This window comes from Nomascus leucogenys, chromosome 16 (assembly GCF_006542625.1).
Source record: "Nomascus leucogenys isolate Asia chromosome 16, Asia_NLE_v1, whole genome shotgun sequence".
Classification (NCBI taxonomy): domain Eukaryota; kingdom Metazoa; phylum Chordata; class Mammalia; order Primates; family Hylobatidae; genus Nomascus; species Nomascus leucogenys.
The window spans coordinates 71,018,515-71,032,354 of NC_044396.1; the positions used below are offsets into that span (position 1 = coordinate 71,018,515).

Sequence of the window (13,840 nt, forward strand, 5' to 3'; positions counted from 1 at the left end):
AAAACAAAGATACTTTGTAATTCAAATAGGAGAGACTGTAGGATATTTGAAATCTTCAGTTATTTTCTTTGCTAGGTGGCACAGGAACTAGCTGAAGGGGAAATGAAGTTCATAGGTCCCTGGAATTGATGGGGCACAATTAAGGGGTGAGTTGAGATAATAATCACACCCACCAATGACCTAGCTCGGACTCTAGTAAGCACCCCATAAATGTTAGTGGTTATCCATATTGACATTGATATTTTTATTAGATAAATTCATTTCCTTACATATTGTGTTTCCTTGCATTTGTTTAGCATGTTAATATTGAAAACTATTCATTTTGTTTTCTTCTTTGATATTTTATCTTGTCATTTGGGGAGAAAGCAACACAGATGAGTTAAAAGCCAAGTCTCCCGACTCCTGTGTCATTGATCTTTCCAAAGCCTTGCTTTGTTGGATGCCAGTTGTAACCTACTCATCTGAAAGACTGTGTTCAGTGTCTCCTCCCACCCCACCAAACTGTTGGGCATAGATCATATCTTGTCCAAGGTAGTCCTGTATCCCTAGGATGCAACACAGCTTGGTAGCTAGTAGAAATGCAGTAAAAATTGGCCAATGAACAAACAAGTAAGAAAACTGTGAATTTTTGGACAACAGTCAAGAGCAAAGTGTAGAATATCTGTTCTTATCACAAGGAACTTACACTTTAATTAAATATTTGACATTAATACAAACAGTTAAATAATAGTGCATTATTTAAATAATACTCCAAGGCAACAATTAGAAAGTAGTAACAAGGAAACATATGGTGAATTATCAAGGAAATAACTCCATCAATAAACTCAGAGAAATTAGAATTTAACTTGAGACAGGACTTGTGGGTAGGGTTTATAAAGAGATAAAGAGCCATGGTTCCATTTACATCATTTGTTATTTATGTTTTATGTTGCAAGAGGGTTTTGTGCTTATTATAACATGTAACATATGTAAGGATGTATAAAATGAAGATGTAAAGAAAAAGCTAATGGTATCTCTTTTTACTATCACCCTTCCCTCTCTGAACCCTCTTCTCCCCTGTAGACATCATTAATAGCTGGGTATTAATACTTTTCTCTAATTATATTTATCCCTTCCTTCTCTAAATGATGTCATACATACACAAATATAATACTCCCTAAGAGACTTTCTATATGTAACATGGAGCTCACTCTATATCCAAGAGCTTTTGCTAACTCCTTATTTTTAGTATCAGTATAATATTGTATTTTGAATATAATTTTAATCATTGTAATGTTACTGTAATCCTTTTATTTTTAATCAGTCCCATGATGATACATTTTTACTTTTTTAAATTTTATTATTATACTTTAGGTTTTAGGGTACATGTGCACAACGTGCAGTTTTGTTACATATGTATCCATGTGCCATGTTGGTTTGCTGCACCCATTAACTCGTCATTTAGCATTATGTGTATCTCCTAATGCTGTCCCTCCCCCCTCCCCCACCCCACAACGGTCCCCAGAGTGTGATGTTACCCTTCCTGTGTCCATGAGTTCTCATTGTTCAATTCCCACCTATGAGTGAGAACATGCAGTGTTTGGTTTTTTGTCCTTGTGATAGTTTACTGAGAATGATGTTTTCCAGTTTCATCCATGTCCCTACAAAGGACATGAACTCATCATTTTTTATGGCTGCATAGTATTCCATGGTGTATATGTGCCACATTTTCTTAATCCAGTCTATCGTTGTTGGACATTTGGGTTGGTTCCAACTCTTTGCTATTGTGAATAGTGCTGCAGTGAACATACGTGTGCATGTGTCTTTATAGCAGCATGATTTATAGTCCTTTGGGTATATACCCAGTAATGGGATGGCTGGGCCAAATGGTATTTCTAGTTATAGATCCCTGAGGAATCGCCAGACTGACTTCCACAATGGTTGAACTAGTTTACAGTCCCACCAACAGTGTAAAAGTGTTCCTGTTTCTCCACATCCTCTCCAGCACCTGTTGTTTCCTGACTTTTTAATGATGGCCATTCTAACTGGTGTGAGATGGTATCTCATTGTGGTTTGGATTTGCAGGTTTTGTTTTTGCCACTACAAACATTCTTGTTTATCCATTTGTTCTTACTGTTACTCCTATAAAATAGGTTGCCTAAGGCAACTTAGGGTATGCGTGTTCTTTATTTTAATCATTATTGACAATTATTTTCCAGAAATGTTGTAGCAATTTACATAGCCAAGAACAATGAATGATAACATTCAGTTGTCTGCATTTACATCATCTTTGGATGTGAATCTGATGATGAAATATGATATAGACTTATACATACATATATTTCTCTAATAGTCTGGACATTTTCATCTATTTATTGCTTATATTTTTAGATATTTTTATTGTCCTTTTTGCAACTCAATTTTCAAAAGCTTTTTGCATATTAAAAATATTACTATTTTTTTATGCCTTAGTGTTTGATTTTCTCCCTTGTTTATCATTCATTTGTTTATAAACTTTGCGTATTTATATCTCTGAATTTCTCATATGCTATATATGTCTATCTTTCCTTTTATGACTTTTAGATTCTTCTCTAAACAGATTAATTGCAAATGAAAAAAATGTTTTTCAATGGAGGCAGGAACTGAAAGACATTTTGATGAACAATGATAAACAGGTTGGACAGGAATAGAAGGTTATGCAGCAGAGAAACTCCTGGGTTGTAATGAGTGTATATAAATTAAATGAGCCATTTATCAGAATGTCAGAAAATAATATGGGAAAGTTCCATTGATGCCAGCCTGTGAAGGTTCACATACCAGACTAATTAGTTTGAAGTGGCCTATGAACACAGAAGAACTGTTGAAACATTTTGAATTGGGTGGTAGTATGATGGAAATATGATTTAATAAAGATTACTTTGCAAGATAGTTGGGAAAAGTGAAGTTCAGATTCAAGGAAACCAATATTTCAAGAACAATTTATTGAACAGACACTATTCTAGGCACTTTAGATACATCAATGAAAATCTTTAGGAATCACCTGTAAGGAATAGGGTTACAGCATAAAGACAGGAAGACATAAAATAACAGCAGCAGGGATGGGAGGAAAAAGAAAGAGAGAGTGAACATAAGATAAGAATCAAGATGAGAGTGAGGAAGCCGATTCAGGTACTGAGCCTTGGAAATTAGAGCATGATTGTAATATTAAGAGACAAAGGTAAATAAGAAGAAGAAAGAAGAATATGGAGTGGACAGAAGCAGTAGAGGCAGTGGTGTGTGTATTTGCCACCTGGGCTGCCTTATGAGATTATTGGCCATCAGCACAGACCTCCCAGCAGGCTGGAGTCAATCCATTAATCAGCCATTATTGAGAAAGACATTGCAATCAATTACAAACTCATTTGATTGTATTGTCATTAAGCTCACATTTATCTACCTTGTCTTTAAGGATGTTACTCCTTTTATTTTGAAAACAATTATTGAGCAATCACCTATTTACTGCTTCTCAGACTCTGTGCCAAGTGCTAGGAATACAGTCTATCATCCCTGACCTGTCTTATCACCTATGACACAATGCAATAGGATGCTATGAAGTGAGAGGGGATTACCCTCCAGGGAGTTAGTTTAGTTCTGACCATTGAAGATGGAGATGGAGGCAGGAAAATCTGTACTGAGAAGACTCCTTGGGAGAGGAGGTAACACGTGAGCTGAACTGACAAGGTACAAGGAGTCCAACAGAAGACAAAAATCCACATAATATTTCATTGGCGAAGGCATTTTAGCACCAGCCTGCCCTCATATAAGGACAAATTTGTATTTTAGCTTATTTTCTTTGTATTTACCATACAATGTAAGTTTATTCTGGTGGAGCTCAGTCTAAAGGATCCTATTTACTTCTTTCTGACAAAGAATAGTGGAGAGTTTGAAGCGTGGGCAGATAGGGTTAGGTGTTTCCTCCTTTGTGCTCCCATAGCAGCGACTGTCAGCATTTCTTGCACTAATTATCTGCTTTTTTGTCCATCTTCTCCTGAGGCTTTGACCTCTTCCTGGGAAGGAAGCTCTCCTAATCATTATCTAGTGTTTGTATTAGTAAAGAAACTTGTGTTTGCAAGTGAAAGAGGTCAACACAAACCAAACTTACACTGGTCAACCAAACACACAGAGAAAAGCAGGGGAATTCATAGACCCACGTAACAGGAAGGGATTCAAGCTGAGTTAGGTCCAGCTGCTCAAGTCAGGTGTTCTGGGATGAGTCTTCACACCATTCTGCTTTCCCCTGTAATGACTGTAATGTGGGTTCTCTCTTAATGGTGTCAAAATAGATTCGGATTCTTCAATGATAGTCTATCCTCTCTGAGACTCCTGCAGAAAGAGCAAGTCTCCATTTTTGCAAGTTCTAAATAAAATCCTCAAAATGAGACTTGTGGGCTCTTACTGGGTCACATGTGAATTGCTGAATGAATTACTATGGATACGGTCTAAACCATATGGATTGAGAATGAGTAAGTGTGATTTCCTACAGAAAACTGTGGAGCTGTTACCTGAAGCCCAGGGAGTGGATACCAAGAAAATGAAAGCAAAAAATGCTCACTGTGCTTGCAATATTTATGCATCAGTGAGAGCACATTCCATGCAAGGGGCTCTTTGATGAATTTTACCATCCATAATCTTACTTAATCTTTAGGTAACTCCATGAGAAAAGGGTCATCATCCCCATTTTCCCGGATAGGAAACTAAAGCAGGAAGGTTAATTATTTAGTATAAGATTTAATGTAAGTTTAAATAATTTATCAAATAATTTGACAAATTACTTAATAAAATTATTAAAATTAAATAATTTATTAAATTCAGTATCTATTACATTAAAATATAAGTATAAATTATTTAGTATAAGATTAAATAGCTGTTATATAGTAAATTCAGGAGTTGAGCCTAAGTACGTGTGACTATAAAATTCCTATTTTGTCCATTGTACTGAGCTTTCAGAGGGAACTTGAATGAGTGTCCTGTCTGCCAATACACATGTGGTTCCTGAAGGTGGAGTTCCTTGGCAAACCACATCTTTGTAAAGAATTGCTATCTTTCTTATAAGACTCTTCCTGAGACAGCTTTTCCCCTTAAAGACAAGTAGTTTTCTATGGACTAAGATGCAGTTGGTTCTTTTTAAACCATATCCTTATGTTAAGCCCATAATAAACAAAATTTTTGAATGCTTTAAGTGTGTTAGGAAAAGTGCTAATTGTTTTATGTGAAAAATCTCATTTCCTGCACATTCCACATAAGATAATGTTAGGATATCATATTAGCTTGTTCTAACCTTGCTAATAAAGGCATACTCAAGACTGGGTAATTTATGAAGGAAAGAGGTTTAATCAACTCACAATTCCACATGGCTGGGAAGGCCTCACAATCATGGTGGAAGAGCAAGGGATCTCTTACATGGCAGCAGGCAAGAATAGAGCATGTGCAGAGGAGCTCTTCTTTATAAAACTATCAGATCTCACCAGACTTATTCACTATTATAAGAACAGCATGGAAAAGACCTGCCCCCATGATTCAATTATCTTTCCCCGGGTCCCTCCCATGGCACATGGGCATTGTGGGAGCTACCATTCAAGATGAGATTTGGGTGGGAACACAGTCAAACCGTATTAGATAGAATCTCAGAAAAATCTCTTAGAAGACCCCTGCCCCACTATCATGTACGTATTTTTTTTCTATTCCTGAGAAGCACACTGTTGTTTATTTGTTCTTGAGCAACGTTGCCAGGGTCTGGGCCTCCCTTTTCCACAGATAACCTGCCTCACGACAATGATGATTGCAAACATATGATGTCTACAAATTAGTCTTCATTCAAAATCCATGCTTGCTTGCTTTTTATGTTTTTATTAAAAGAAATACAAAGAAAGCTTCCCCTAAATTTCCATCACAAAGCTATTAAAGTGAATCAAAGTAGCATGGGTCTCAGAGTGAGGGAGCAACCCCCAGGATGGGAGACTCTAGAACAGGTAAGCACTCTAGTTATTTCCAATTATAGATAAGAAAATGGGAGCACTGAGAGTTTAAATATCATAGCTAAGTTCACAGAGCTGATAGGCAATGTGATTAAGATTTGACCCCTGAATATGCAAGGTCAGGACCCTCCCCTGGGCTTCATCAATACGTCATCCTACCTTTCCAGGAATGACTCCCTTCTGTGAATCACCAGTGGAAATTTTTCTTCTTCCAACCATTCTGTCCAAGGCAGTTTCTTGATCTATTAGTTCTTTCAGAAGAGAAAATGGAATTATTTGTCATGATTTGTTTTCAGAGGACTTAGGCTTACTCCTCTGAATGTCTACTTCTCTTCTAAGTACTCATTTCTTCCTTGTAGAAGATTATATATAGCACAGCAGTGTGGGCTTGAGATGAACAAGATCATAGAAGTCTATCAAGCTGACTTTTTTCAAATGCCTACAGCCCTTTAAAAAGCAAGGTTGATATAATGATAATATGTTTATATAGGAGTTTGTTCTTACCCTTTAAAAACACTTACTGAAGTATTTAAGGGAGATATGTTCATGTCTATAATTTACTTTTTTAAAAAATATAGCAAAAATAAATACATGAACCAATGACAATGTGCTAATTGGTAAATCTCAGTAATGGGTTTTTATCTTTAATTATGTGAAAAGTTTTACAATAAAGGGTAAAAAGAACACAGCCAAGTAAAATAGTAAGTAATGATTATATAACAGAGATTGAGGTAGTGAATAATAAGAAATAATCACTTATCTACCTCTATTCTCATTAAAGCAGACACTGATGGGTTTACCAAATGAGACAGGCATGGTGTTCAACACTTTCCATCCACTGTCTCCATTAATCCACAGCAATCCTATGAGGTTGGGATTATTCTGTCCATTTTTGGATGGGAAAACTGAGATTTGAAGAAATGAAATGGCTTGTTCCAGAGTACTCTTAACCAAGGCAGTGCACTCTCTTTGACTTAGAGAAAGCTGTGCAGAAGTGGCTGACTTGAAATAATTCAGGATAGCCAGCAGTAGGCAGGTTGGGTAGGTGAAGGCACCAAGGGAATGATAAAATGGATGAATGGGGAGAAGGCAAACAATAGCAGGTCCCAATGAGGCCTGAAGATTTCAGTGAAGTGATGAGGTTGAGATTGGGGAAGTAAAAGTACTAGGGAGTGGTTTGTTTTATGACTTTACTGGTACATGTCATGTATGTAAGAGGTATGGGGCATAATTGACGACTACTGAAATTTCCAAGAATGAGGATGCAATTGGCATAGATGGGAAGAAGATGTAAGCAGGAGTGGGAAGGATACATTACATTTTAGGCAGGAGTTCTTGCCTTGTTAAGAAAGCACGACATACCACCTATCCCACTCAATTCTTTTTTTCTTTCTTTCTTTCCTTTTTTTTTTTTTTTTTTTTTTTTTTTTGAGACGCAGTCTCACTCTATCACCCAGGCTGGGGTGCAGTGGTGTGATCTGCAACCTCCACCTCCCGGGTTCAAGTGATCTCCTGCCTCAGCCTCCCAAGTAATGGGGATTACAGGCACCTGCCACCATGCCCAGCTAATTTTTGTATTCTTAGTAGAGACAGGGTTTCACCATGTTGGTCAGGCCTGACCTCAAACAATCCACCTGCCTCGGCCTCCCAAAGTGCTGAGATTACAGGCATGATCCACCATGCCCAGCCTATCCCATTCAATTCTAAGGCTGATCGGGAGAAAGGTTACTAACAACAACTCCCCAGTCTATAAGATTGTTTTGACAATGGGAAAAGGACTTTAATTAATTAATTTTAGCATCTCCAAAACAATTCACTACTTTTTAATAAGTATTTCCTTTGAGTAAAGGGTACTGGCCTGGGTTCCAACTAGAATTCAGTTTTAAAAGACATTTTGCTAATTGGGCAGGGGGAAAAGTCCTATCTAAGAAAATGTCAAATGTGTGCTCTGTTGGAATTCTGCTGGTGGCTTAGGGAGTGGGTGTGAGCAAAGCAAATCATTTTTGTAAAACTGAAATTAGCTTATTTCAGTTTACAGCTTTTCACTTAATTTTCAAATACAAGTGGCGATTTCTAAATGAAGTAAAATAGTGTAAATTGTCCTACTCATCCAATAAATATAAAAACAAACAACTGTGAGCCAGGTGCGGGGGGCGGGCCTATCCAAAGCTTGCTTTTACATCTCCCTTCAGTTCTCATTAAAGTAAGTACCAAAGATCAGACAAACCCAGGACCCACGCTGAAGGCTAGGGCTCAAGTTGTTTACTTCATCTGTGCCAGCAGCCTGCTTGGCCACCAGGCTGGGATGCAGTCACATGGGTCGAAGAATAATAAATAATCCTATTTCACCCTCCCAGATCTCTATCAAGAGCCACCAGGGAGCAGTAGATGACTAAGTCACTCACCCGGCTGCCTCTGGTTAGACATTTGCTTGAAAACGAATGGGAAAGCTTATAGAAGGGGAAGAAGGAAGGAGAAAGAATAATGGCACCAATAATTCACATCTGTGTAGCATTTTGATTCTCAAAGGGCTTCACATACATGCTTGTTTTTGTCTTGCCTTTTCATGAGCAGGACGTGCATCATCAGTCCCATTGTAAAGAAGAGGAATCCAAGACCCAGAAATGCTAAGGCGGGAATTTGTTCTAAATCATCCAGCTTGTTCAGAACATGGGCTAGGAGAACAAATGCCCCTGGTTTGAATCCTGGCTTTACCACTTATGAGTTATGTGACCTTGGATGTTACTTAACCTCTCTGTGACCCCATTTCCTCTTCTGTAAAATGGAGCAAAGGATAGTATCCATCTCAAAGCTTGCTGTGGGGATCAAATGATAGATTGTATGTCAAGTGCTAAGAACATTTTTGGCACAAAGTGTTTGATAAACACTGTTATTATATTTGTAGAATGTCTTATGGTTCACACAAAGTGTACTCAGTTCAACTACATTTATTAAACACCAGAGCCAGGCACTGTGCTAAATTCTGGAGACGCTAGAAAAAAATCACTTATGATCCCACCATGCTTTGGATCACAGGGAAATGTAAGAGGTAAGTGGAAATACACCGACACATTTGGTATAAAGGGTTATTTTTAAGCAACAAAGGTAATTAGAGGGATAATTTAGCCCAGTCTGGGAGTGTTAGAAAGGACTCCCTGAAGGAAAATACTTTTCTAGCTTTACCTTTGCTAAACACCCTCTGGAAAAAAAAGGTGTAATTTTTGTCTATTCTATGAATGCATGAAAAAAAGCTCAGATAAGTTAAAGGACTTCCCAAAGTCCCTCAGTGAGTGGCAAAGTGGTGTCTCAGTTATGCTACCCCATCCCAAGGATACATTTCCTGCGAATAAAGTCATTAAGTAATAAGCTGTTTTTTTTCTTTTCTCCCACTATCTTTCTTGCCTAAAAGGAAACAAAAACTATAATTCTTTCTGCAACTCCCCTTTTTGCCCTGAAAAATTTGGCAGGGTGCCAAATTCTGTAAAATCCACCATCTGCTAAGAGTCACAGAACCTAGACCAAAAGGGATAACTGTATACCATGAGGAATCTAGAGGGATAGAAACGTACCTGTTGTTGAATCCTCATTTGACTACTAAAAAGCTCTACAACAATAGGCAAGCAACTTAACCACATAGTCTCATTTTTTTTCATTCATAAAATAGAGCAACACGAGTTTCCATCTCCTAGAATTGCTATGATGACTACATGTCAAATTGTTAGCTTGTGCTTGGCTGACTTTGTAATTGCTCAATAGACATTCACTGTTAACTTTAGCTAGAAAAATGTCATCTACAGGAGGATCACTTGAGTCCAGGAGGTTGAGGCTGCGATAAGCTGTGTTCACACCACTGCACTCCAGCCTGGGTGACAGAGAAAGATACTGTCAGAAAGAGAGAGAGAGAGAGAGAAGGAAGGAATAGTGGGAAGGAAGGATAGTGGGAAGGAAAGGGAGGGAGGGAGGGAAGGAGGGAAAGAGAGAGAGAAAAAAGAAAGAAAAGAAAGAAAGAGAAAGAAGAGAGGGGAGAGGAGGGGAGAGAAGGAGAGTGGAGGTGAGGGGAGAGGAGAGGGGAGGGGAGGAGAGGGGAGAGGAGAGGGGAGGGGAGGAGAGGGGAGGGGAGGAGAGGGGAGGGGAGAGGAGAGGAGAGAAAGAGGGGAGGGAGAGGGGAGGGGAGGAGAGGGAGGAGAGGAGGGAGAGGAGAGGAGAGGAGAGGAGAGGAGAGGAGAGGAGAGGAGAGGAGAGGAGAGGAGAGAAATGTCATCTAGTTCACCCAATTCACCCCTCTGGTCTGACCACAGATATCACCTGTGCATTCTTTTCTGAAAGCCATCCTAGGAGGCATCTATAGCTTCCCTTGTGAAGTATTTCAATGTTTGATCAATCTCACAACCTGGAAATCCAACTCTTCCATACATTGTCCTTGCTTTCATTTAAAATTTCAACATTCTGCACTCAGAAAAAAATAAAAATAAAAAGAGAGAAAATCTCTGGTCGTGTTTTTTCCTGGATAAATCAATGAACATCACAAGTTACTCTCACTCAAATTGTCTAATCCCAAGAACTTCATTTTTGTCTTTAGAAGGTTTTGTTTCTCCTCCTTTCATCTGCTGATGGACAGGGCTCCTTCATGCCCTGAGATTGCTGTGGTGATAATGCAGGTATCTGGTCATAATATCATGTGTGTTGTGCTCTTTGTTTTCAAAGCATATTCACATGCTCACCTTGTTGATCCTAAAACAACTGAGTGAGGCGTGGAGAGCAGATACTATCCCCACGTTTAGGAAAGGAAGCATAAAGGAAAGAAAAACAGCAGCCATCATTGCTAAGCACTGATTGTATACCAGGTGTTCTATGTCTATTGTCTCATTTGAACTTCCTAAAAGCCCACTCCAGTAGGTGTTATTAGATCAATTTGCTGCAGAGAAAAGTGAGACTCAGAGAGGGAAGTTCTGTACTCAAATTTCTCCAGATAGTGAGTGGTGGAGCTGAGACTTCAATCAACTCTGTCCTAGTCCAAAGCCAATAAACTCAATCAGTGGCCTGTTGAAGATTTGTTCAAACCATCAGTGACTAACATGGCATTAAAATCCAAGACTCCTGATTCTCAGTCTGGGCATTGTTCATTAAACCATTCATTCAGTCTTTAATTCTTCACGGTGCTGGAGCTACAGCTGCCTATGATTAAGACACTTGCTGCTCATGGAAAACTGCTTTGTGGCTTCTCCATTCCTAGTCTCCTATTCTTAGGTTCCTAGGTCATGCCTACAATTTTGGGGTTCTCAAGCATGCAGTCAGAGAGTAATAAGTTATGTGTGCCTCTGTGTGTGTGTGTGTGTGTGTAAATTTTATGTTTATTGTCCATCCAGAATTTACTGGATTCTACAGCAAGAATAAATATTTGTCAGGCGAAACATCTCAATTCAGCAACAAGAATATTTCTTCAAACATAGAGTTGGATGTGGAGAAAAGCAAAAAATAAAATATACTGGAAGTTTCTTCCTTTCACCTGATTGTCAAATGCATGTGAACATACATCCATACTCACAGCTGGATTGTGAGGCAAGCACTGAGCTGAGGGAAGGATGGTAACCATGTCCACCTTACCCTGGGAGAATGTGTTCATGTTACTATTTGAGATGCTTCACTCTGTCTCATTTTCTGTTTCAAAAGGAGATGATGGTGAAAAAGGAGATCCAGGAGAAGAGGGAAAGCATGGCAAAGTGGGACGCATGGGGCCGAAAGGTAACTAAAATGATGTGAAACTGACATTTTAATATCATAATTGCTCTTCTCTCTCTCCTGGCCCTTGCCCTGGAAATTAGCAGGTTCCATAATGCCCTCTGCCCCAAAAATGCCTGAAATATATTTCACACATGAATTAACTCACCATCTGAATGCCCCTCTGAGATTACCTGTCAACAAGACTCATATGTTTCTCAAGTTGCATTCTTTAGGGCTGGCTGGTGTGGGACACTGGGAGCCCCAGGGAAAAGCAGTGTCTGAGAATATTTAAGAAACGATGTGTTATAGAGCTGTGTTCATAGCGGTGTCTCCCTTCTAAAGCCACTGCTAAGCAGCATTTTGTTTTTTAGCTGGCATAGAGCTTAAGGAGGAAGATAAAAAAAAACAAAAAGAGCTACCTGATTCATTGATCTATTCACCTTTCCCCAAGATCTCTTTATTTCTTTAATTCTCTCCTTTGTTATATACAGAAGAATAACACACTGGAGAAATGGTGGGGTATGGGCGGAGTGGGATCAAAGATGAAGAGAGTAACACAGATGTGACTAGGATGGGCGTTGGCCTCACCAAAATATACCTTTTAGGTTGTGATGTGTATGTGTGCACCTTCTGAACACTTGAAATATTTCTTGCCAACAGCTGCAAGAGGGCTGCCCTAGATCACTTATTTTAAAATCTTGAATAATTTCAAAGGAAGAGAAATTACAGACCTGTGAGACCTCAATTTGGGAAATTCTGACTTAAACTATCTATACATATGTATGTCGATTACAAGATTATTCTTACAAAATAAAGATTTTTAATTGGCAAATATTTTTTAGACTTTTATAAAAAGAAATAACATTGGAAGAGCTCAGTGTTTCCTAACCATAGTTTTTTTAATGAAAACTCAGCAGGACCATGTCTGATGTTTCTTTGATCATTAGGTTTTATGACTGCAAGTTCCCCGCCCTGTTTTTAAGTGGCGCAATTGTTAAATCTTGTTTTAAAAGAGAGAAGAAATAGAATTCCAGAAGGAAGACAAAATGGAGCTAAAGAAGAACAAAACCAGAATCGGGTCAAGAATACTTTCACCTGGCCCTTCTCTAACCTTTCTTTTAAACATCCTCTGCCATAGTCATTCTAGAAATACTACATCAGCAAGTATTTTAAAATCATCATGTCCGTAGTATATATTCATACTCACTCACATTTTAATTTTAATACATACATTATAAGTCTGTTAAACTAGACAATATAGCATGGGATGTATATTAGATATCACTGGTAGAAGAATATACTTGATGGTATTCCTTTCAAGTGAATATCACATTAGCCACATTTCAAAGGAAAATAAAACCTTATGATAAAAAGATAACATGTTTGCTTTTCAGGAATTAAAGGAGAACTGGGTGATATGGGAGATCAGGGCAATATTGGCAAGACTGGGCCCATTGGCAAGAAGGGTAAGTTGCATCTTACTATTCTCCAGTAGCAATTCAAAGCAAATTGAGGCCGGGTACGATGGCTCACACCGGTAATCCCAACACTCGGAGACCAAGGTGGGAGGATACCTTGAAGCCAAGAATTCAAAACCAGCCTGCACAACACAGCAGGACCCAATCTCTACCAAAAAAAAAAATTAATTAGTTCAGCATGGTGGCACATACCTATAGTCCCAGCTACATAGGAGGCTGAGGTAGGAGGATCGTTTGAGCCCAGAAATTTGAGTCTGCAGTGAACCATGATCACACCACTGCACTCCAGCCTGGGTGACAGAGTAAGACCCCGTCTCTAAAATAAATAAATAAATAATAAATAAAGCAAATTGAGGATACCCTTAATTGTTTTAAGGTTTTGTATCATGAAAATATCTCCTTTTCCTTCTTTTAAATTAATAATTCTGTCTGTCTTCATAGTTTGTCTCTTTGTTCCATATATAAGCAATATATCTCACAGCTCAAAAAAAAAAAAATACCTAGAACAAAATGAAACAAGATGTCAGAAACAGAATCAAGCATCAAGGTCTGATAGTCTTTATGTTGAATCATCTCCTGGGATCTACTTGTTGGCTACAAATCCTTGCTATGATCAAAATGATACATGATTATTAATAAAATACAAAA

General features: G+C 38.4%; 1 protein-coding gene across 1 annotated transcript in view; it reads left to right on the forward strand.

Moving 5' to 3' along the window:
- The window catches only part of COLEC10 (collectin subfamily member 10), a 40,798-nt gene that overhangs the window by 12,512 nt on the left and 14,446 nt on the right, over positions 1–13,840 (forward strand). The window contains exons 2-3 of the mRNA XM_003256155.4: positions 11,664–11,735; positions 13,109–13,180. Coding sequence (XP_003256203.1) covers positions 11,664–11,735; positions 13,109–13,180 — 144 coding nt within the window. The remainder of the gene's footprint in view (positions 1–11,663; positions 11,736–13,108; positions 13,181–13,840) is intronic.